This window comes from Aquarana catesbeiana, linkage group LG05 (assembly GCF_042186555.1).
Source record: "Aquarana catesbeiana isolate 2022-GZ linkage group LG05, ASM4218655v1, whole genome shotgun sequence".
Lineage (NCBI taxonomy): Eukaryota > Metazoa > Chordata > Amphibia > Anura > Ranidae > Aquarana > Aquarana catesbeiana.
In genome coordinates, this window is record NC_133328.1 from 123,106,145 (window position 1) to 123,131,852 (window position 25,708).

General features: G+C 48.3%; 1 protein-coding gene across 1 annotated transcript in view; it reads right to left on the reverse strand.

The window, feature by feature from the left end:
• The window catches only part of SKAP2 (src kinase associated phosphoprotein 2), a 433,070-nt gene that overhangs the window by 111,726 nt on the left and 295,636 nt on the right, over positions 1–25,708 (reverse strand). The window contains exon 9 of the mRNA XM_073630146.1: positions 24,261–24,371. Coding sequence (XP_073486247.1) covers positions 24,261–24,371 — 111 coding nt within the window. The remainder of the gene's footprint in view (positions 1–24,260; positions 24,372–25,708) is intronic.

Genomic DNA, 25,708 nt, shown 5'->3' on the forward strand with positions numbered 1-25,708 from the left:
CAGGCAGGCTTGTCTTGTTACAGTAAATACAGCTACCTGAAGAAAATTGCTGGTGTTCTTTTGATCCTATTAGTACCACAGTCAGGCAGCTAGACTATTTACAGTTAGTGCAGTGCGTCCTGCTCACAGTGTTCTGCTAAACCTACAAGTTAGTGGGGTGCGTCCTGCTCACAGTGTTCAGCTAAACCTACAAGTTAGTGGGGTGCGTCCACCTCACAGTGTTCAGCTAAACCTACAAGCTAGTGGGGTGCGTCCTGCTCACAGTGTTCAGCTAGATCCGTTTCTGTTATCTTCTTACTGACAGGCAGGCTTGTCTTGTTACAGTAAATACAGCTACCTGAAGAAAATTGCTGGTGTTCTTTTGATCCTATTAGTACCACAGTCAGGCAGCTAGACTATTTACAGTTAGTGCAGTGCGTCCTGCTCACAGTGTTCTGCTAAACCTACAAGTTAGTGGGGTGCGTCCTGCTCACAGTGTTCAGCTAAACCTACAAGTTAGTGGGTTGCGTCCACCTCACAGTGTTCAGCTAAACCTACAAGCTAGTGGGGTGCGTCCTGCTCACAGTGTTCAGCTAGATCCGTTCCTGTTATCTTCTTACTGACAGGCAGGCTTGTCTTGTTACAGTAAATACAGCTACCTGAAGAAAATTGCTGGTGTTCTTTTGATCCTATTAGTACCACAGTCAGGCAGCTAGACTATTTACAGTTAGTGCAGTGCGTCCTGCTCACAGTGTTCTGCTAAACCTACAAGTTAGTGGGGTGCGTCCTGCTCACAGTGTTCAGCTAAACCTACAAGTTAGTGGGGTGCGTCCACCTCACAGTGTTCAGCTAAACCTACAAGCTAGTGGGGTGCGTCCTGCTCACAGTGTTCAGCTAGATCCGTTCCTGTTATCTTCTTACTGACAGGCAGGCTTGTCTTGTTACAGTAAATACAGCTACCTGAAGAAAATTGCTGGTGTTCTTTTGATCCTATTAGTACCACAGTCAGGCAGCTAGACTATTTACAGTTAGTGCAGTGCGTCCTGCTCACAGTGTTCTGCTAAACCTACAAGTTAGTGGGGTGCGTCCTGCTCACAGTGTTCAGCTAAACCTACAAGTTAGTGGGGTGCGTCCACCTCACAGTGTTCAGCTAAACCTACAAGCTAGTGGGGTGCGTCCTGCTCACAGTGTTCAGCTAGATCCGTTCCTGTTATCTTCTTACTGACAGGCAGGCTTGTCTTGTTACAGTATTTTAAATAAAATTGCTGGTGTTCTTTTGATCCTATTAGTACCACAGTCAGGCAGCTAGACTATTTACAGTTAGTGCAGTGCGTCCTGCTCACAGTGTTCTGCTAAACCTACAAGTTAGTGGGGTGCGCCCTGCTCACAGTGTTCAGCTAAACCTACAAGTTAGTGGGGTGCGTCCACCTCACAGTGTTCAGCTAAAGCTACCTGTAGAAGGTTGGTGGTGTTCTCATACTACAGGCAGGCAGTTGATTTTGCTAGCTGCAGTATCAGTACATATATATATATATATATATATATATCCCAGCTTAGTGCAGCTACAGGCCATTAGTATGTCTGGAAGGCCAAGAAGGAGAGGCAGACAGTCACAAGCCAATAAGAGAGGGCAAGCAGGCTCTGTGTCTAGTGCTGGTCGTGGAGACGGTGCATCCTCATCAGCACGTGGCCATGGGACACGCTTGGCCTTTTTTTCGGCAGCTGGCCGTGTTGAGCCGCAACATGCGGAAGACTTGGTCGAGTGGATGACCAAGCCTTCCTCATCCTCCCCATCCTCTCTCACCCATGCCCAGGGTACTTTGTCTGGCAAAGCAGCGGCCTCTTCCCTTGGCTCAATGTCATCAGTGACTCCTTCCCTAGCCCCACATGTCCTCCTGAGGAGTCCCTCGAACTGTTTGACCACAGTGTTGGGTACATGCTCCAGGAGGATGCCCAGCGTTTGGAAGGCTCTGATGATGATACTGAGCTCGATGAAGGCAGTAACACGAGCACGGACAGAGGGGGTGCCCAAGAAGGACAGCAATCTGGCAGTCATGCTCCCCCTGCTGCAGCATACTGCCAGGTTTGCTCCAGTGATGAGGAGGGAGGGGATGATGAGGTCACTGACTCAACGTGGGTGCCTGATAGGAGGGAGGAGGAGGAGGAGGAGGAGGCGGCACATCACCAACGAGGCAGGATGCCCTCCAGGGGCCAGCCTAAGGGCAGCACATTGACTGCATCACACCCCAAAGCTCCACATGTGCAGGGCGCTGCAGTCTCTGCGCGTTATTCAAAAAGTTCTTTGGTGTGGGCCTTTTTTGAGACGAGTGCATCAGATCACACCGCTGCTATTTGCAACATATGTCTCAAGCGTATCTCGCGTGGCCAAAACATCTCCCGCTTGGGTACCACATGCTTGACCAGACATATGTTGACCTGCCATGCAGTTCGTTGGCAAGCGTATCTAAAAGACCCACACCAAAGAACAAAGAGGACCTCTGCTTGCTCCTCATCAGCTGAGATTTCCAACCCCACTAGACCTTCAGTCCTCTCTGAGACCTGCACTGAGAGGAATGAAGGTGTAGAATTAGGTGTGTCACAGCCACGTACTTGTGGGCAATCTGATTTTGGTACACCGACGTCAGATTGTACCAGGCAAATTTCCCTGCCCCAGCTGCTGCACCGCCGAAAGAAGTTTGCTCCCAGCCATCCACATGCCCAACGGTTGAATGCTAGCTTGGCAAAATTGCTAGCACTTCAACTGCTGCCTTTTCAGTTGGTAGACTCTGCCCCCTTCCGTGAGTTTGTGGAATGTGCGGTTCCTCAGTGGCAGGTACCCAAATGCCACTTTTTCTCACGGAAGGCAATTCCGGCTCTCTACCAGCATGTGGAAGGCAATGTCCATGCCTCGCTGGACAGGGCGGTCAGCGGTAAGGTGCATATTACCGCTGACTCATGGTCCAGCAGGCATGGACAGGGACGTTACCTAAGTTTCACGGCGCATTGGGTGACTCTGCTGGCAGCTGGGAAGGATGCAGGACAAGGTGCAGTAGTGTTGGAGGTTGTTCCGCCACCACGCCTCCAAAATGCTAATGATTGTGACACACCTCTCTCCTCCACCCCCTCCTCTTCTTCTTCCTCCATGGCCTCTTCCTCGGAACCAGCGGTGCTCCGTAGTCGTTCAAGGGGCTACGCAAGTACGCAGGCCAAAAGATGCCATGCGGTGCTTGAGCTGGTGTGCTTGGGGGACAGGAGCCACACTGGGGCAGAGGTTCTGTCAGCTCTGCAGGGGCAGGTTCAGAGGTGGTTGACGCCACGCCAACTTAAGGCAGGAATGGTGGTTTGCGACAATGGCACCAACCTCCTCTCTGCCCTCCGACAGGGACAAATGACCCATGTGCCCTGTTTGGCTCACGTCCTTAACTTGGTGGTGCAGCGGTTCTTGGGCAGGTACCCGGGCTTACAGGATGTCCTGAGGCAGGCCAGGAAAGTCTATGTGCATTTCTGCCGGTCATATAATGCCAGTGCTCGGCTGACGGACCTCCAAAAGGAGTTTAACCTGCCCAAGAACCGCCTAATCTGTGACATGCCCACCAGGTGGAACTCAACGTTGGCCATGCTGCAGCGGCTGCACACGCAGCAGAGGGCCATCAATGAGTACCTGTGCGACTATGGCACCAGGACAGGGTCAGGGGAGCTTGTTTTTTTTTCCCCACGCCAGTGGGCCATGATCAGGGATGCATGCACTGTCCTGTCACCATTTGAGGAGGCCACGAGGATGGTGAGCAGTGACAGTGCATGCATCAGTGACACTGTCCCCCTTGTCCACCTGTTGGAGCACACGCTGCATGGAATAATGGACAGGGCACTTGAGGCAGAACAGAGGCAGGAAGAGGAGGACTTCCTTAGCTCTCAAGGCCCCCTTTATCCAGACAGTGTTCCTGCGTGCCCGCCGATCACACAGGAAGAGGACGAGGAGGAAGAGGAGGAGGAGGAGGAGGAAGATTGTGTCAGTATGGAGGTGGAGCCTGGCACTCAGCATCAGCAGCAGTCTTTAAGGGATCAGTCCCAAGAAACACATGGACTTGTACGTGGCTGGGAGGAGGTGGCTGCGGACCATGTCGTCCTTAGTGACCCAGAGGACTCCGGACCGAATGCCTCAGCAAACCTACGCTGCATGGCCTCCCTGATCCTGCAAAGCCTGCGTAAGGATCCTCGTATTCGTGGTATCAAGGAGAAGGACCAATACTGGCTGGCAACCCTCCTTGATCCACGTTACAAGGGTAAGGTTGCGGACCTTATCTTGCCATCGCAGAGGGAGCAGAGGATGAAACATCTTCGGGAGGCCTTGCAGAAAGGTCTGTGCAACGCGTTCCCAGAGACTGGGAGGTTACAAACTCCTGTTTCTGGACAACGTGTTGCTGAGGCTTCGGTCAGTCAAAGAAGGAGCGGTGGAGAAGGTGGCCGTCTGACCGATGCGTTCAGACAATTTTTTGGTCCGCAGCCCCAAGGTATGATCGGTTCCAGCAACCATCGCCAGCGTCTGTTTTACATGGTGCAGGAATACCTAGGGGCAAGATCAGACTTGGACACCTTTCCCACCGAAAATCCTCTGGGTTACTGGGTCTTGAGGATGGATCACTGGCCAGAGATTGCACAGTATGCAATTGAGCTACTGGCCTGTCCTGCATCCAGCGTTCTTTCGGAACGCACATTCAGTGCTGCTGGAGGCATGGTAACCGATCACAGGGTGCGTCTGTCCACTGACTCGGTCGATCGACTGACCTTCATAAAAATGAATGAGTCTTGGATCACCACCAGCTACCAAGCACCTGATGCTGATGTAACCGAATAATTTTTTTTGAAATCTCAGATCCCTTCAAAGACTGCCTATGCTGATGCTGAGTGACTATCCCTGAGTAATTATCCTCTTCCTCCTCAATCATCACGCTGATAGCTTGTAAGAACATTTTTGGTTCTGGGTGCCACCACCAGTGCCTAACGCACAATTTTTCAGCCCCTGTTTAACAGGGGCGTGTAATTACGATTTTTGATGTAATACTTTGCAGCAGGGCTCGTTCCTGCATTCCAACTAGAGTGTCTGTGAGGGGTTGCAGTGTTGTGGCACCAGCACCAGTGCCTAAGGCCCAATTTTTCAGCCCTTGTTTAACAGAGGCGTGTAATTACAATTTTTGATGCAATACTTTGCAGCAGGGCTCGTTCCTGCATTCCAACTAGAGTGTCTGTGAGGGGTTGCAGTGTTGTGGCACCAGCACCAGTGCCTAAGGCCTAATTTTTCAGCTCCTGTTCAACAGGGGCATGTAATTACAATTCTTGATCTAATATTTCACAGCAGAGCCATGTGAGGGCTTACAGTGTTGTGGCCACAGCAACACCTAAGGCCCAAATTTCTGCTGAGTATATAGGGCAGGACCCTACTTTCAAACAACTAACTTACAAACGACTCCTACTTGCAAATGGAAGGAGACAACAGGAAGTGAAATCTACCCCTAGGAAGGGAAATTTTCTCCTGTAAGAGTTAATATGGGAAAAACATTTCTCCTTTCCACTGATGCTTTCCAATCCATTGGGACAAAAAGTGAGGTGAAATCTTCTGAAGAGGAGGAAAGACAGCAAAACAAATGTCACAGGGGTGATAACCCTTCCCTATGTTTTCCAAAAAGCTTAAAAAAGATTTTTTGGCTGGAGCTAAACACGTTAAAAATGTACCCGTTCAAAATTACAAAGAGATTCTACTTAACAACAAACCTACAGCCTGTATACTGCTGTTCAGAGTATATAGGGCCTGGTGGCCCCACACCTTTCCTTATTTTAATTTGGGTGCGGGGTTCCCCTTAATATCCATACAAGACCCAAAGGGCCTGGTAATGGACTGGGGGGTACCCATGCCGTTTGTCTCACTGATTTTCATCCATATTGCCAGGACCCGACATTACATTAAACCCGCAAGCAGTTTTAAATGAGATTTTTTCCTTTAAAAATGACATTTGGTGCAGGGACTGTTCTAAACACGGGAAACACGCGTCACTTTACAGGCATACTATAGACACCCCTCAGGTACGATATTTAAAGGAATATTTCACTTTTTTTTTTTTACTTTAAGCATCATTAAAATCACTGCTCCCGAAAAAACGGCCGTTTTTAAAAGTTTTTTTTGCATTGATACATGTCCCCTGGGGTAGGACCCGGGTCCCCAAACCCTTTTTAGGACAATACCATGCAAATTAGCCTTTAAAATGAGCACTTTTGATTTCGAACGTTCGAGTCCCATAGACGTCAATGGGGTTCTAACGTTCGTGCGAACTTTCGGTCCGTTCGCAGGTTCTGGTGCGAACCGAACCGGGGGGTGTTCGGCTCATCCCTAGAGAGCAGGAGATCTTGTGAGGACCGAAAAGAGCAGTTTGGTTGGTATTTTGATACCAGGTTAGTGATGTAGCTGGGGGGAAGAGTTATGGGTTGCTTTGTAAGTTGTTGTTCGTGTTTTGGATCTTATTTGTTGGGTTAGAGGAAGCAAATGGATGGGTCGGCAGAGAGGGGTAGCAGACACTGAGTGGTTGGTAAGGTGGATGAATCTGGCAGCAGGATTTATGGTCAACTTCAAAATTCATGATAGACTTCAGGATTCATGATGGGGGATAGCCTATGCAAAGGAAAGCCAATAAAGATGGAGTTGCAGTAGTTGAGGCAAGAGATGCCCAGGGGGTGGATTAGAAGCTTTGTGGTTTTGTGAGTAAAAAGGGGCATAGTTCAGAGATGTTGTGGAGGTTGAGGCAGCATGATTTGGGCAGTGATTGGATGCAGGGCTAAAAGGAAAGTTCAGAGCCCAGGGTTATCCCTAGCACCCTGGCATGCAGGGAGGGACTGATAGTTGTGCCATCAATACTGACAGAGAAGTCAGGGGAAAGGGCACGCAGAGCAGGAAATATTATGAGCTCAGTTTTGGATAGATTGAGTTTGAGGAAGTGGTGTGACATCCAAATTGATATGAATGTTAGTAAATCAGTGAATCGTGAGGAGACTAATGATGTGAGCTGGGGGGTAGAAAGATATATTTAGGTGTCATCAGCATAGAAATGGTATTGGAAGACATCAACTGACCCGGTGGTGGTGTAGATTGAGAATAAGAGAGGTCCAAGGAAAGAACCTTGGAGCACCCTAACGGAAAAAGCAATAGGAGAGGAGGAGGTAACGTTGTAAGTGACATTGAAGGTGCGTGAGATACAAAGGATGAGAACCAATGAAGACTGCAGTCACAGAAACCAAGGAAATAGAGGGGGTGGTCACCTGTATCAAAGGCAACTAAGAGGTACGAGAGCAAGAGTATAGAATAGTGACTAATGGTTTTAGCTGTTAGTAAGTCATTAGTGAGTTTTAGGAGAGCAGCTTCTGTGGAGTGTTGGGGGTGAAATCCAGACTGAAGGGGGTCAAGATATGTATTCTCAGTGAGGTGGCAGCTCAGGCAGATGTAGACTAGGCTTTCAAGGAGTTTGGAAATAAAAGGGAGCAAGGAGATGGGTTGCTAAAATTGGTGGGGTCCAGCAAGGGCTTTTTGGTATGGGGGTGACCAGTGCTTATCTTAGAGGCTTGGAAACGATGCCAGTAGAGAGGAAGAGATTTAAGATGTGAGTTAAAGAGTGTAGTATAGAGCCAGAGGGCGACTGTAGTATTTGTAAGAGCATATGGTATCAGATATATATAAACCTCCTCCCAATTGGTGTGCAGTCACAGGAGTCAGGACACCCTCTAGTGGGCAGTGGCAACAGTAAATACCCCTCCTCCCTAATGGTGTGTGGTGGTACCAATAAACACCACCTTCCACATCAGGGTGCAGTGCCAGCAATAAATATCCCTCTTACTATTGATGTGCAGTGACAGCAATAAATCTCCCCATGCTCATTGGTGTTCAGTGGCTGAAAAAAATAACCCCCTCACTTGTGTGCCATGACAGCAATAAGTACCCTGCCCCTCATATCGGTGTGCAGTGGCAGCAATAAATACCCCCTTCCAATTATTGCACAGTGGCAAAAATAAATAACCCCCTCATCATTATTGTGCAGAGGCATACTACTTGTGTGAAGTGGCAGCAATAAATACTCTCCGCCAATAATTGTGCATTGGCAGCAATAAACGGTCCCCTGCACATCTGTGATTAGGAGCTGCAATTAAAACCACCTTCCCATTGGTATTCATTGGGAGCCGTGTTTAGTGGTTATATGTGTACTTAAACACATGTTTCCTGCTTTCTCCCTCCCCATCAGGTCAGAGTTATATTATAGTTCTCAGGTGGTGAAATCAGTAAGTTACTTCATCTGACAGGCAGTGGAGCAGCCCATAAATCTGCTTGTTTTTAAAGTAACGCTGGTAAATTGGAGAGTAGGACTCGTGAAGGGAGCAGATATAAAAATTCTATCTTGTAATCCCTGAAAATGACAGATTGGACTCAGAGATCTGGGATGTTTCTGATCCATACAGGCACAAATGCCAACACATGTCTCCCCATTCTGGAGAGTGAGGGAGCCCCTTCATTTGGAGAAGGGCTTCTGGGTAGGCTTGGTGGACTTTAGGGTCCAAGGTTTGTGACAAAGGATGGACCTGTCTTTGCCTTAGAGAAGGATACCTGGGTGGATCAAAAGGCCCCCTTTTGCCGAGAAGAGATAGTAGTTGTAGTATAAGCAGCCTTAAAATGGTACTAAACTAATCAATTTAATTGTCTCCCAAAACAGTTACGTTCAAGTCATGCTGTGAATAATAACTGTCACAGCTGCTTCGGGCCTCAGCCAGACTGTCGTGCCAGCAAATGGCTGGTGTCATAACTGATCACATGTACAGCACCGTGGCAACTGTAGATCAAACATAGGCTTAGGTGGCAGTTTCCTTGACTGTAAGGGATAGGAGGGTTTAGTTCCGCTATATGCTGTTTTTTGTGGGGTAAAAGGGCAGAGAGTTTCCCAAAGAAATCAGACATAGAAGCAGTAAAATCTGCCTTTGTCAGATAGGCAGTCTGCTGCTCATCTAATAGGGAGCTAGAATTAGTGGAAGGGAGCAGTGTCAATATAGGACCTTGCTCCAGTGCAAGGGAACATCTATCACCCTGAGCTTTTTGCGGCTTTTCCTCAGTGCCTTCAGTAGCATGAGTGCTATTATGCCCTTTTTCAATGCTCATCTGTGCCTTATCTCTGTTATTCCTAAGTGAGGAGATACCCTGTGGGGTACTCACAAACGGGTTGTGGAATGAGAGGGTATTAGCATGTACATGAAAGAAGACTTGATAGCCCAGGCAATGCCCTGAGACTGTGTCTCTAGAACAGCAGGCAGTCGGAAGACCACCAGAATCAATTCTTGCATTCTTGGAAATGAAAGGCAGAAATGGCGGATGGAAGTGCATCAGCCGGATGGCACAGTGCAACTACGTCACCATTTAACCAGCCACTCTGTGTGGGGGGAAAAAAGTTAAAGGTTATAATAACATTACCTACAACCAGCGTAGTAGGGACATTTACAGAGGGGGATAACACAATAAATTGAATAACACCCCACCTGTAAACAAATAATCCAGGCGCAAATAAGGGGAAACTCTATTATCTTCTCCATGCTGCAGGTACTTGGAGGGGACCAAACTTTAGCCGTCATGGTGGGAATAGCCTTAAAGTGGCATCAGTATCTAAGTGCCAGAGGAATGGACCACAGCCCTGGACCTGAATAGCATATTGTGGCTAACTACACCCATTGAACCACATTCCAAAGTGAGTGCCGAACACAGGATACAGTGCTTGAAGCACACATTACAGGCTAAGCCCCTCTGCTGGGTTGCCTGGGTACAGTTCCCAAGGTATACATTGAGAGTAACTAATCGAGAAACTGCTTGTGAACCCAGAGGCAATATGTAATTGGATCTTGATAGACGTGTCAGTCAAAGTAGTAAAGAAAAATGTTTAAAAAAGTAATGATTTAAAAAACTTCTTTATAAAAGAAGCGGTTATAACCTGAGGACACCATCTTAAGTCCCATGGAGTGAGTGGGGCTATATGTGGGTGCACTTGGGGCATTACCATCAAAGCTTTTGCCAGTGTCCAGGCACCTGAAGGTAGAGGCAAATAACCCCATGGTCCATAAATTCCTTTCCTGTGTTCCCTTATTGTACAATTAAGATGCTGCTTTTCCTGTTTGGTGTGTCCCTTCAAAAAGAGAACTTAACCATGTGAAGAATAAAGCCATGAATTTGCAATGGCAATTAAACTTTAGTGTTCTTCAAATACATAAAACGTTAATCTCTGCCATTATTTCTAGCCAGACATCTAGCTCTTGCGAACAGACACTTTATTTAAACTGTGATTAGATCATTTATATAGGTTTATAACATCATTTTCTTAGAATCCTAGAATCTTTCTGCAATGCTTAATTGCTACATACATATCACTTCATATTATATCTCCTTATTTGCCACAATCCTCCCATCAAATGCACCTATTTCACCATCCTATTGTATCCAGTCCCTTTCTGATCTATAGAATCTGCTCCATTATATCCTAATCACCCTGCCTGCCAACCTAGCTTAAATACTCCACCAAACCTGTTATGCCAAGACTTAAGCTTTGCATTTTGCTTTCCAAGCTTACATTTATTCCAATATTCCAGTGAATCCAACTTTGGAAGCTCTCCTATCATCTTGCACTATAGGTCTTTTAATTGATTCTCTACCTTCCATGTATTCTGTCATTGGTCTCAAAATGGAGATGGATAGCTGAATCATACCTCGTTCCTCTCCGTAAAAACTATCTAGTCCTCCACATTCCAAACCCTGGCATCAGAGTGACAAACCATTTAGTTGAGACTATCCTGACCACAGATTATTCTATAATTCTCATAATAAAAAAAGGCATAACATTACTTGTCTAAACCACCCTTCATTACAGCGCTCATCACTACTAGATGGGCTGCTAGCCTAACTGTTAGAGGGAGCAGCATCTAGTCTGCCACTTCTGGATTTTCCCTCACTTGGAAAATGTGTTTGGGTGCTCACATAGAAAACTGTTCTAACCAAGCTCCCATTCTGAGACATCCCTCCGACCATTATATCTCACCCAGTGGCGGAACTTTCAGGGTCGCAGCAGTTGCACTCGCGACTGGGCCCTGTCCTTCTGCCGCTGTGGGGGGCCCCAAGACCTGGCATCTCCCCCTGCACCTCTGGCTGTCCATTTTAGTATGCAGTGGGGGGAGGTGGGAGGCCGCAATTGGCAGCTGTATGGTGCCCGCGAGCCACGGGATTTCCCTTGGGCTTGTAGTATATGTACGGGGAGGCTCTCTGGGGACCCTGATGTAAGCCGGGGCTCTCTGGGGACACTGATGTAAGGGGGGCTCTCTGGGTACCCAGATGTAAGGAAGGGGCTCTCTGGGGACCCTGATGTAAGGAGGGGCTCTCTAGGGACACTAATGTAAGGGGGGGCTCTCTGGGGACCCTGATGTAAGGAGGGGCTCTCTGGGGACCCTGATGTAAGGGGGGCTCTCTGGGTACCCAGATGTAAGGAAGGGGCTCTCTGGGGACCCTGATGTAAGGAGGGGCTCTCTAGGGACACTAATGTAAGGGGGGGCTCTCTGGGGACCCTGATGTAAGGAGGGGCTCTCTGGGGACCCTGATGTAAGGAGGGGCTCTCTTGGGACCCTGATGTAAGGAGGGGACCCTAATGTAAGGGGGGGCTCTCTGGGGACCCTGATGTAAGGAGGGGCTCTCTGGGGACCCTGATGTAAGGAGGGGCTCTCTTGGGACCCTGATGTAAGGAGGGGACCCTGAAGTAAGGGGGGCCCTCCGGGATCCTGATGTAAGGGGGGTATCACTGGGGATCCTGATGTAAGGGGGGCTCTCTGGGGACCCTGATGTAGGGAGGGTGCTGTCTGGGGACCCTGAAGTAAAGGGTGGCTATCTGGGGACCCTGATGTAAAGGGGGGTTCTCTGGGGACCCTGATGTAAGGAGGGGCCCTCTGGGGACCCTGATGTAAGGGGAGGCTCTCTGGGGACCTTGATGTAAGAAGGGGCTCTCTGGGGACCCTGATGTAAGGAGGGTCTCTCAGGGGACCCTTATGTAAGAAGGGGCTCTCTGGGGAACCTGATGTAAGGAGGGGCCCTCTGGGTACCCTGATGTAAGGGGAGGCTCTCTGGGGACCTTGATGTAAGAAGGGGCTCTCTGGGGACCCTGATGTAAGGAGGGTCTCTCAGGGGACCCTGATGTAAGAAGGGGCTCTCTGGGGAACCTGATGTAAGGAGGGTCTCTCTGGGGACCCTGATGTAAGAAGGGCCTCTCTGGGGACCCAGATGTACGGGGAGGCTCTCTGGGGACCCTGATGTAAGCCGGGGCTCTCTGGGGACACTGATGTAAGGGGAGCTCCCTGGGGACCCAGATGTAAGGAAGGGGCTCTCTGGGGACCCTGATGTAAGGAGAGGCTCTCTGGGGACACTAATGTATGGGGGGCTCTCTGCGGACCCTGATGTAAGGAGGGGCTCACTGGGGGCCCTGATGTAAGGAGCTGCTCTCTGGCTCTCTGGGGACACAGATGTAAGGAAGGGGCTCTCTGGGAACACAGGTGTAAGGAAGGGGCTCTCTGGGGACCCTGATGTAAGGAGGGGCTCTCTGGGGACACTAATGTAAGGGGGCTCTCTGGGGACCCTGATGTAAGGAGGGGCTCTCTGGGGACCATGATGTAAGAAGAGGCTTTCTGGGGACCCTGATGTATGGGAAGGCTCTCTGGGGACCTTGATGTAAGCAGGGGCTCTCTGGGTACCCTGATGTAAGGAAGGGGCTCTCTGGGGACACAGATGTAAGGAAGGGGCTCTCTGGGGACCCTGATGTAAGGAGGGGCTTTCTGGGGACACTAATGTAAGGTGGGGCTCTCTGGGGACCCTGATGTAAGGGGAGGCTCTCTGGGGACCCTGAGGTAACCAGGGGCTCTCTGGGGACACTGATGTTAGTGGGGCTCTCTGGGTACCCTGATGTAAGGAAGGGGCTCTCTGGGGACCCTGATGTAAGGAGGGGCTCTCTGGGGACACTGATGTTAGTGGGGCTCTCTGGGTACCCTGATGTAAGGAAGGGGCTCTCTGGGGACCCTGATGTAAGGAGGGGCTCTCTGGGGACACTGATGTAAGGGGGGCTCTCTGGGGACCCTGATATAAGGAGGGGCTCTCTGGGGACGCTGATGTAAGGAGGGGCTCCCTGGGGACCCTGATGTAGGGAAGGGGCTGTCTGGGGACCCAGAAGTAAGGGGGCTCTCTGGGGACCCTGATGTAAGGGGGGGTTCTCTGGGAACCCTGATGTAAGGAGGAGTCCTCTGGGGACCCTGATGTAAGGGGAGGCTCTCTGGGGACCCTGATGTAAGAAGGGGCTCACTGGGAACCCTGATGTAAGGAGGGTCTCTCTGGGGACCCTGATGTAAGGAGGGTCTCTCTGGGGACCCTGATGTAAGGAGGGTCTCTCTGGGGACCCTGATGTAAGGGGGGTCTCTCTGGGGATGCTGATGTAAGGAGGGGCTTTCTGGGGACCCTGATGTAAGGGTGGCTCTCTGGGGACCCAGATATAAGGGGGCTCTCTGGGGACCCTGATGTAAGGGGGGCTCTCTGGGTACCCTGATGTAAGAAGGGGCTCTTTGGGGACCCTGATATAAGGAGGGGCTCTCTGAGGACCCTGATGTAAGGGGGGCTCTCTGGGGACACTGATGTAAGGAGGGGCTCTCTGGTGGCCATGATGTAAGGGGGGCTCTCTGGGGACCATGATGTAAAGGGGAGGTTTTCTGGGGACACTGATGTAAGGGGGCTTTCTGGGGACACTGATGTAAGGGAGGGCCCTCTGGGGACCCTGATGTAAGGAGGGGCTCTCTGTGGACCCTGATGTAAGGAGGGTCTCTCTGGGGACCCTGATGTAAGGAGGAGTCCTCTGGGGACCCTGATGTAAGGGGAGGCTCTCTGGGGACCCTGATGTAAGTAGGGGCTCACTGGGAACCCTGATGTAAGGAGGGTCTCTCTGGGGACCCTGATGTAAGGAGGGTCTCTCTGGGGACCCTGATGTAAGGGGGGTCTCTCTGGGGATGCTGATGTAAGGAGGGGCTTTCTGGGGACCCTGATGTAAGGGTGCTCTCTGGGGACCCAGATATAAGGGGACTCTCTGGGGACCCTGATGTAAGGGGGGCTCTCTGGGTACCCTGATGTAAGAAGGGGCTCTTTGGGGACCCTGATATAAGGAGGGGCTCTCTGAGGACCCTGATGTAAGGGGGGCTCTCTGGGGACACTGATGTAAGGAGGGGCTCTCTGGTGGCCATGATGTAAGGGGGGCTCTCTGGGGACCATGATGTAAAGGGGAGGTTTTCTGGGGACACTGATGTAAGGGGGCTCTCTGGGGACACTGATGTAAGGGAGGGCTCTCTGGGGACCCTGATGTAAGGAGGGGCTCTCTGTGGACCCTGATGTAAGGAGGGTCTCTCTGGGGACCCTGATGTAAGGGGGACTCTCTGGGGACCCAGAGGTTGTCTTTGGGAAATAGACGTATGAGTGCTGCCAGCATTGCTGCAGAGGTTGAAGTGGTGGGGGGTCAGCCTGTCAATGCTCAGACCATACGCCGCACACTGCATCAAATTGGTCTACATGGCTGTTGTCCCAGAAGGTAGCCTCTTCTAAAGATGATGCACAAGAAAGCCCACAAACAGTTTGCTGCAGACAAGCAGACTAAGGACATGGATTACTGTTACCATGTCCTGTGGTCTGATGAGACCAAGATAAACTTATTTGGTTCATGGTGTCAAGCGTGTGTGGCGGCAACCAGGTGAGGAGTACAAAGACAAGTGTGTCTTGCCTACAGTGAAGCATGGTGGTGGGAGTTTCATGGTCTCAGTCTGGGTCTGGGGCTGCATGAGTGCTGCCACCACTGGGAGCTACATTTCATTGAGGGAACCATGAATGCCAACATGTACTGTGACATACTGAAGCAGAGCATGATCCCCTCCCTTCGAAAACTGGGCCGCAGAGCAGTATTCCAACATGATCACGACCCGAAACACACCTCCAAGACGACCGCTGCCTTGCTAAAGAAGCTGAGAGTAAAGGTGATGGACTGGCTAAGCATGTCTCCAGACCTAAACCCTATTGAGCATCTGTGGGGCATCATCAAAGGGTAGGTGGAGGAGCGCAAGGTCTCTAATATCCACCAGCTTCGTGATGTCGTCATGGAGGAGTGGAAGAGGACTCCAGTGGCAACCTGTGAAGCTCTGATGAACGCCATGCCCAAGAGGGTTAAGGAGGTGCTGGAAAATAATGGTGGCCACACAAAATATTCACACTTTGGGCCCAATTTGGACGTTTTCACTTAGGGGTGTACTCACTTTTGTTGCCAACATACATACACACACATGTCTATTATATACGCCCAAGTGTATGACTTTCTTTACTTTGCTGCTTTGGGCTCTAGCCCGATATCTTTTGTAGAACTAGCAACGGCCCTGGTGGGGGTCCTTCATGGTTTCTTGCACTGGGGCCCTGAAGATTCTAGTTACGCCTCTGATCTCACCAGTCAACTGCCTGCTCTGTAAGCTCCTGCCCTTCCAATTATCTAATGCAACAGTGGCGACCCGTGCATTAAGGGCGCACGGGCTCCGCCCCCTCACTCCTGCCACCCCCCTCTGTGCACTATGGATAGATTTGTGCATTGCATGAATCTATCCATGGCTGCCGCTACCACCCCCCATTCAGGTGTCTGGCCCCTTTTCGGGCGCCGGGCGCCTGAATTACAGCAGCGGTGCCATAGGCTCTAATAGGCGTCAAAAACACTGACCTGCGATCGCCATGCTTGGCGATCACAGTTCACTCAGCTGTGTTAAGCGAATGAATCTTCGATTTCCTAACACTGAACCGCCTCTCCACCAATCAGGTGCTCGGGTCTGTTACCTGTCACCTGATTGGCTGTAACGACAGGTGCCGCTATTGGACGCCTATCAGGAGGAGAGGACGGGAGTAGGGAGATGAGTATGGCAGGAGACGCTGGCTTGAAGGACCCCGCTCGTCACCGTCACCTGATGCCCCACCAAGACAGGGTAAGTGCCGGGCAGACGGCAACCGGGCGGGGGGGTCACACTGGCGGCATTCGATGGCACACTGGCAGCATTTAATGGGCACACTGCCAGCATTTGATGGGCAAACTGGCAGCATTTAATAGGCACACTGGCAGCATTTGATGACACACTGGCAGCATTTAATGGGCACACTGACAGCATTTGATGTGCACACTGGCAGCATTTAATAGGGCACACTGGCAGCATTTGATGGGCACACTGGCAGCATTTGATGGGCACAGTGGCTGTATTTGATGGCACAGTGGCTGCAATTGATGGCACACTGGCAGCATTTGATAGGCACAGTGGCTGCGTTTGATGGCACAGTGGCCTGCAGTTGATAACACAGTGGCTGCGTTTGATGGCACAGTGGCTGTGTTTGATGGCACAGTGGCTGCAATTGATGTTTTTTTTTCAGAATTTTTCAGTTTGTTTGCACCCCCCAAAAAATTTTGAGCACCAGCCACCACTGTAATGCAAACTTCATAACAGCAACATACTCACAGGCATTCACCTTGGAACTGTTGCCCCAGTTGTTCTCATGTGTCGCACAGTACAACAAAAAAATATGTTCAGCCTTGCTGTCCCTCATTATCTAAGTCCCAATACATTTAAATTACTTAGTAGAAGAAAAAATGTACGAAATAAACACAGATTTCCTTCAAAAAATGCTATTTGATGTCTCCAGTGATAAAAGTACAAAAGCCATAGAACTCAAATTAGTAGAAACCTTCCACCAGAGATAATGGAATATACTAGCTATGACTTCACAAATTCATTCTGGCTTAATTCCAGCAATATTTAAAGACCTTATGTAATAATAAATAGGAAAAAGCAGGACATGACGAAATTGTGGAGAAATGTGAGCAAAATTACTAATTCACAAATTGATCAATCATTCCTAAGATCAGCAAATGACAATTTACTGTTCCTGCAGTGAACTTTAGCTCTAGTATTCTAAATGCATTTGGGGATCAACATACTATACCCTTAATTAACCTCCTTCTTCTGGCAGTGTTTGGATTCTGATCAAGGTTCTGTAATGTAGGCACAATGGAGCACAGCATATGTCAATGAGCAGTAGACTAAGGTGGCTAATCTTACTTCTGGAGAATGCAGTGAACATTATAGGACAAGGGTTGCTAGTTAATGTACATTTTTTCCAGGAAGGCTTTAGTGCTAGCAAAAGATGAAAAATCCACTGGTTCATGGAAGTCATTAAATTAGAGTAGGTAAGAGACACAAAATTCCCATAAGGACAAATCCTTTTCATTATAATGGCTTATTTGTGCCATTATCTAGAACCAGTATTGTGATGTTCCGACACATAAATACTTTTCTCAAGTATATTGCAGAGGAAGATTATGGTGTTTTTATTTTCTTCTGATCATTAGAAGCAGTAGCTTACCAGGCTGTCATTTTTATAGCACCAATAAACATATAAAAAATACAAATGTACTGTATATATTTTGTATATATACATGTATCTAGAGGCAGTCAATAGAGTGAAATAGTGGAGAGCATTAAAGTGAGATTAAACTCCCATGTATGATTTTTACCTATAGGTAAGCCTATAATAAAGCTTACCTATAGGTACAGTAAATATCTCCTAAACATGCACTGTTTAGAAGATATTTGAGTAAGATGCAGCCAGTGACGTCACCGGCGCATGCACTCTGAAGGAATGGCATACCCATGCTGTTCCTTTAGAGCCATACCTGTAGCCGTACTGACTCCCTCACACGGAAGTAACGTCATTGCCGGCTCAGCCATAGGCGTCGTTAAGCTGTGGCTATTGGGGCTGGACCCCCGAATGTGGGGCTAATAGCCCCGAGTGTCTAAGCAGGTCCTCCAGCAGTGTGTAGACTCTGTAGAGAAAAGAAACACACAGCAGCGGTGGTGGCAGCCGCATTTTACCTCTGTGTTATCTGGCCGTTGCAGCGCCGCTCACTGCACTGACTGACTGTTACTGGCGGAGCCGCGGAGTGATATGCCACCCGCCCGCCCTGAGGAAAGCAGCAGATCAGGAGAAAGCTGGCGTGGCGACGCCCCCTTCTCCCTCCAGAGTCACACTGTGTTAAGCAGCCAGCCCAGCAGCAGGAGAATAGAATAATGACTGAGAGTGGGACAGAAGAGGAGATTAAAGAAAAAAAAGGTCTCTCTCTCTCTCTCTCTCTCTCTCTCCTCTCTTTCTCTCTCCTTCTCTCTCTCCATCTCTCTCTCTCCTTCTTTCTCCATCTCTCTCTCTCTCTCTCTCTCCTTCTCTCTCTCCTTCTCTCTCTCTCTCTTCATCTCTCTCTCTCTCTCTCTCCATCTCTCTCTCCATCTCTCTCTCTCTCCATCTCTCTCTCCATTTCTCTCTCTCCTTCTTTCTCCATCTCTCTCTCTCTCCTTCTCTCTCTCTCTCTCTCTCTCTCTCCCTCTCTCTCTCTCCTTCTCTCTCTCTCTCCTCTCTCTCTCTCTCTCTCTCTCTCTCCCCTTCTCTCTCTCTCTCTCTATATCTCTCTCTCCTTCTCTCTCTCTCTCATGGCTCCATTTGACGGGGCACAGTGGCTTCATTTGACGGGCACAGTGGCTTCATTTGACGGGGCACAGTGGCTGCAATTGATGACACAGTAGCTGCAATTGACGGGCACAGTGGCTGCAATTGACGGGCACAGTGGCTTCATTTGACGGGGCACAGTGGCTGCAATTGATGGCACAGTGGCATTGCATTGCACCCAGTTGTATTTTGCCTATACACCATGTGCCTTATAAAAGGGGATGGGCATTATAAATGTCATACATTTTTATATAAATAAATGTCATGAATATTTATTATTTATATTCAGTGTAATGGTCACGTAGGTCAGTGTGGGTCAGTGTGTTTCAGGTAGGTCAGTGTAATGGTCAGGTAGCTCAGTGTGTGTCAGGTAGGTCAGTGTAATGGTCAGTGTGGGTCAGGTAGGTCAGTGTAATGGTGAGGTAGGTCAGTGTGGGTCATGTAAGCCAGTGTAATGGTCAGGTAGGTCAGTGTGTGTCAGGTAGGTCAGTGTGGGTCAGGTAGGTCAGTGTAATGGTCAGTGTGCGTCAGGTATTTCAGTGTAATGGTCAGGTAGGTCAGTGTGTGTCAGGTAGGTCAGTGTGGGTCTGGTAGGTCAGTGTAACGGAGAGGTAAGTCAGTGTGGGTCAGGTAGGCCAGTGTAATGGTCAGGTAGGGCAGTGTGGGTCAGGTAGGTCAGTGTAATGGTCAGTGTGTGTCAGGTAGGTCAGTGTGGTTCAGTTAGGTCAGTGTAATGGTCAGTGTGCATCAGGTATGTCCTTGTAATGGTCAGTGTGTGTCAGGTAGGTCAGTGTGGGTCAGGTATGTTAGTTTTCAGTGATCAGCATTGATGGGCACTGGTAAGCCATGCAGCAACCAGCAAGTAAGCTTACCCCCCTCCCGCCGCACAACACCTCCCCCCGGTGCCGGGCTCAGACTTTGGGCTGAAGCCCCTGGTCTTTTTTCCACCTAGGAATGCCCCTGGGCTCAGCCATTCATATTACTGAAGCTCACTGTCACGTACCGGTTGGAGGCCGAGGTGCTGAGAGGGATCCCCTTGCGGCTAAGTGCAACACACTCCCGGATATACAGGGAGTGTAGTGCCCAAAAAAAAGATGTAGCTGTAGTCAGAAGAGTTGATCACCAGGAGATGACTGTAGCAGACTAGAAGCACTTGAAGAGCAGGAATGCTGAGGTTCTTGGTAGAGAGGAAACCGAGAGCCAGGCCAGAGGTCATACACGGTGGATCAGTCAGGCAGCAGAACTGGAACAAGCCGTGGTCATACACAGGAGACAGGAGAAGAGGAGTCGGTGAGCCAAGCCGGGGTCAAATACTTGGAAGCAAGCAGGAGCAAAGTCAGAGGTACAAGCCAGAGGTCAAACCAGGATATCAGGAAGCAGGGTCAAGGCAAGCTGGGTCGGTAACAGGAAGTCCAAGAATCAGGAATACAAAGGCAAAGGGAACACAGGAAAGCTGACGATAATCCAGCAACATCATGCTCACAGCAGCAGGTTCAAATAGGCCAGTGGGCACCAGTACTTGTCACGCCATGCGCACGCTATTGCGCACGCGTGTATGCCTATTTACAATGTGTGCGCCATCACGCATGGAAGTTCTCCATAGGTGCCTATGCTGGATATTGGCAACATTGCCAGTTCTTCTGTAGACATTTCCTTGATAGTTCCCCCCCAAGGGGCAGCCTCCGTATGCCCAAACGAGCACATCTTTGAGGGTATCTGTTGCGGAATCATTGCAAGAGTCTAGGGACGTGTACATTGCCTGCAGGGTCCCAGGAATTTTCCTCTGAGGAATACGCCTTCCATATAACAAAGAATTGAATTTGCCTACCTCTCTTCCGGCAATCTAAGATAGCTTCCACTTCATATTTTGTTTTGTTTCCTACCAAGACTGGAGGAGGAGGCAACACTTCTCTCCCAGAGAATGGGCTGGGTATGGTTGGTTTCGGTAAGGAGACGTGGAACACCGGGTGGATTCTGTAAGAATTCGGTAAGACAAGTTCAAAAGCCACAGGGTTCACTTCCCTCTTAATTTCAAATGGCCCAACAAACTTTGGACCTAGTTTCGGGGAAGGACAAGAAAGTTTAATATTAACAGAAGAGAGCCATACCTTGTCTCCCACTTTAAAAGTAGGATTACCTCTTCTCTTCTTATCATATTGTTTCTTAAAAACTTCTTGGGCCTTCTGCATGGTTTCCTGCAGAGCTTGGTAGTTTGTTTGAATAAAATTGAAGAATTGTTTATTCTGTCTTGGACGGCTGGTACTGAAAATTCAGGAATGGTGTTAGGCAGATTGGGAAAAGGAAGTAAAGAGATCCAGTCATCTTGGTAGAAGGAACAGAAGCACCGTACATATTGTTCTAGGGTTTGATTTGTTCTCTCTGTTTGACCATTACTCTGTGGGTGATAGGAGGAGAGACATCTTGCAGAGATTTTTCCAAAATCCAGAAGAGCACTGTACCCCTCTATCAGAGACAATATTATCTGATAGCCTGTGCAGCCTGACTATTTCTTTGATAAAGATGTTTGCTGTGTCCATAGCGGGGGGTGTGCCCATCATGGGAAAAAGTGTGCCATTTTGCACAGACGGCCCACTACTACCAAGATGGTCGTGAATCTCTCTGATGGTGGCAGGTCTACTATAAAGTCCATAGATATATTTTTCCATGGTTGCTCTGGGAGTGGCAGTGGTCTTAACAGACACCAACATTTGGTGTTGGAGCCCTTGTTGCGTTGGCATGTTTTACAAGAGTTCACATACGTCTTACAGTCTGGTTTTAAGGAAGGCCACCATAGGTATCATTAGATAAGATCAATTGTCTTCCGGACCCTGAAATGCCCGGCAGGTTGATGGTCATGGAACATTTCCAAGGCCTGTAGTCTGGCTTGCTGAGGAACAAAAAATTTGTCCTGGTGCCACAGGAACCCCTCTTGGTTTCTTAGAGATGATACTACTGGTTTCGTGCACTGGAGGGAGGCTTGTTCAATTGATGCCTTCAAATCGAGTTGAATCAGAGGAAAATTCTGAGTTGACAGAATTGTGCAAGGTGTGGCTTCTTCTGGAGTATCCGGAAATATCCGAGACAGGGCATCAGCCTTTCCATTCTTGGATCCTGGGCAGTACGTAATAAGAAAATTGAACCTGGAGAAGAACAGTACCCACCAGGCTTGTTGAGGTTTCAAACGTCTGGCAGTTCTAAGATACTCCAGGTTCTTGTGATCTGTAAAAAACATGATAGGATATGCGGCCCCCTCAAAGAGGTATCTTAATTCGTCCAATGCTGTTTTCATGGCCCATAGCTCTCGGTCCCCGATATCGTAGAGCAAAGGTAATGCTGCACTTCAAGCCCTGCGGATCATGGAAAGAAAGATCTTCCACCCTTGATGAAAGCCAGGTGCAGACTGTGCGCAAGTCTAAGTGAACAAGAAAATCCTGGACTGCTGCACTCTGAAACGATCATCTTTATTCCATCATAATTGATGACTCGTGTTGGTTTTTATGATGAAATAAAGATGATCGTTTCAGAGTGCAGCAGTCCGGGATTTTCTTGTTCACTCCCCGATATCGTAGTTCCTTTCCAGCTGGCTCATCTTTTGTGAGAAAAAGGTTACTGGATGAAGTAACGCTTTGGGTCCCTGGCATTGTGACAGAATTGCTCTTGTGGCCACCTCTGAGGTGTCAACTTCTAGGACATAGGGCAGAGCGGGGTCGGGATGCTGGAGAACTGGTGCTGAAATAAATAAAGTCTTACGTTCGTCAAAGGCTGCCTGAGCCTCAGGGGACCATTGAAATCGGGCATGCTGGTGGATGGGTGCGATGATGGCAGAAAAATTCTTCACAAATCTTCTGTAGAAATTTGCAAAGCCCACAAACCTTTGAACACCCTATTTATCTGATGGAGCCGGCCATTGCAGTATAGCTTTCACCTTTTGTGGATCCATGGCAATGCCATCCATAGAAATAATAAGTCCCAAGAACTGAATTGACACTTTTTCAAAGTCGCATTTTTTGTTTTTCTTACGTAAAATCTGTGCTTCCTCAAGGTGGGCAGTACTTTCTTTATGTGTATTCTGTGAATCTGTGGCTGAAAAAACAAGGATATTGTCAAAGTATACAATGACAAAGTTGTCCAGGTATTCCCGAAAGATGTTGTTCACAAAGTGCTGGAGCGTAGTTGGAGCATTACAGAGCCTAAACGGCATCACCAGGTATTCAAAATGCCCGGATCATGTTCTGTATGCCAACTTCTACTCATCTCCCTCACGAATGCAGACAAGATTGTAAGCACCCCGCAGATCTAATTTAGAAAATATTTGAGCAGAACGAAACCTTTGAAATAGTTCTTAGTGTTTTACCCTTTTCCTCGACAAAAAATGTGCCAGCACCCGCAGGAGAGGAGGATCTGAGGATGAACCTTTTTTCCAAGTTTTCATTAATGTATTGCCGTTAAGTTTCAAGTTCTGTTTCCGAGAGAGGAAATACACGGCCAAAGGGAATCTTAGAGCCTGGAAGCAATTCAATTAGACAGTTGTATGGCCAGTGAGGAGGAAGGGCATCAGCCTTCTTCTTGTCAAAGACATCCAGGAATTCTCAGTAGGCAGATGGTACATGCTGGCTGGTGCTGGGTACCGATCGAACGGTTAAACAACTAGCAAAGTCTCTGGACATAGGAGTAAGGCAATGATGTTGACAGTATGAAGAGGTAAAGAGGACTTCATTCTTGGGCTAATTGATCTGTGGATTGTGCTCTTGCAGCCAAGGAATTCCTAGAATGACCGGAAACATAGGCAAACATAGGATATCAAAGCGTACCAACTCCCAATGGCCAGAGTCAGTCACAGTGAGAAGGGGTGCAGTCTCTTGTTTGACTAGCCCAGAAATGGGCAGAGAGCCATCAGCTAGGTGTACAGTCAGTTGTTGTTTTTTAGAGTCAAGGGGAATGCCAAGTTTATTAGTCAGGGTCAAGTCCAGAAAACAACTGCAGGCCCCGAGTCAATGATTGCCAGGAGCCGAACTTGCAGTAATCGCATTCATCTGTATAACCAAGACCAATAGCCTGACCTGCATGGTGGTGTGTATACCTACACCAAAACCTTAACGGTTTCTAAGGATCAATTCACTTTCTGTACCATTACTTCTCTTTACATTGTTTTACTGGATACACCTAAATGTGTAGGTGGTTTATTATTGTAATCTTATTCTCATTAGTTGGCCAGTGTTTTTGAAAAATTCTAATGTCTTGATGTCCAAGAATTTTTCAATGTATTTGGGTCAATATTTTGTGGCCAACAAGGCCCCAGCTAGGTAATACCCAATGCAGAGTGGCTGCAGAGTGCTGAATGCTGGAGCAATTTATACATTCTTAGGTACTGTGTTTCTAACTACTAGTCTCAGGAGATTTGGAGTGAGATTTGGTGATGTCACTACTTTACTGTTTACTGTTCCAGTTGCTGGAGACTCTAACATTAGGGAAACAAAGCCCTTCATGTCTACCAAGATTGTCACCTCCACATAGAGACACAGAACATGGTATTGCAAGTCATTACCTGGGAAAAATAAAAACATCTGCACAGCTTTAAGAATTTAGTTCCTCTCTGAGATGATAAGACTTGAGAAGAGGAGTAAAATGTTATTACCTGGTAGTACTTCATAAATGTCATCAGGTTCCTCTTCATGGCTGACAGGCTTTGTGACAGGAGGAGAAACTTCTGGCTGGTTTACATCATCATACAAGTCACCATCATTCTCTGCAAGAAGAAGTTTTGTTATGTAAGACAGCTAGGCACCAAAACGCTCCATGGTACTGTATCATTTAGAGTCTTTTTCAAACTCTTGGCAATGGGCTTTCCTGATGAACTCCAAAACCTGCAAGCACTGTGAGGTGGAATACATGCCATCTTACACTCTTAAGCCACAGCTGTAATGTGTGCAACTGCTCTAGTTGTACTTAAAAGGAAAATAATAAATATTTTATGTACAACCTTGCAAAAGTCTGCTTTAGATACAGGAATCGAGGACTGAATTAATTGGGGCAAAGAAAAGCACAGTTATTACCCACTCTAACCATTTTTTTCTTGTAAAGCCAGGTCCTTTGCTCCTTTGTTATTATCAATTACAAGTAATGTGAATGATGAGGATGACTCTTGGACATGTTCTAATCTGACAGACAGGGTATCTATTCCTCACCGAGTGCTCTACTGCAAAGGTGTCTTTTATACTTTTTTTTTTTTAGAGCTGCCAAAACAACAAAAATGTGGGCTTTTTTTTCAAATGGATGTGAAAAATACCTGGTAAATGGTTTGTGGGAATATGGGATAATTACAACAAATGCTGCGTCTGTAACAATTTCACAATAAAAAAATCACATGCTAACAGGAGAATAGAGGCAGTTTCTTACCACTCATTAGCATATACATGACAACTCATAGTAGACCTCTTTTTTTTTTAAATAAAATTATAAACAGTGATACAGTTCTAAATACTGTAAACTATAATACTATAGACCAGCTTTTTTTCAAACAGGGTGCCCAGGCTTCAGGTTTCTTCAGTGGTGCCTTGTCAAAATGCCTAGAAATTGCCTTAAATTCCCCTAAAATTATCAACAAGTCTTTGCCTTTTAGTTACATAAAGCCACAGGTTTTCATTATGCACTCTTACAACCAACCAGTTGGCAGCATCCTAACAACCAATTATATCATAGGTTAATAAGAAGGCCATCAGGGACCTGCACAGCATCCTTGTTTGCACCTCCTCTGCCTTTCTCTGCCGGCACAGGCAGGGCCTAGGGCGGCACTTTGCGGGGGGCGGCAAAAAGGGCCGCCCCCCCGCATGAGATAAAGCCCCCCCACCCGTCTTGCTGATACCCGGCTCCCGCTGCCGCCTCCCGCACACTTGCAGCCCACAGCGGCCGGCTTTCTGTAGCGGCGCCACTGTGTATGGGCGTGCTTGGCAGAGGATGGCGCCGCTACAGAAAGCCGGCCGCCATGGGCTGCAAGTGTGCGGGAGGCGCCGGGAATCAGCAAGACGGGTGGGGGGCTTTATCTCATGCGGGGGGGCGGCGCGTGTCACTCGCGCCCCCATAAGC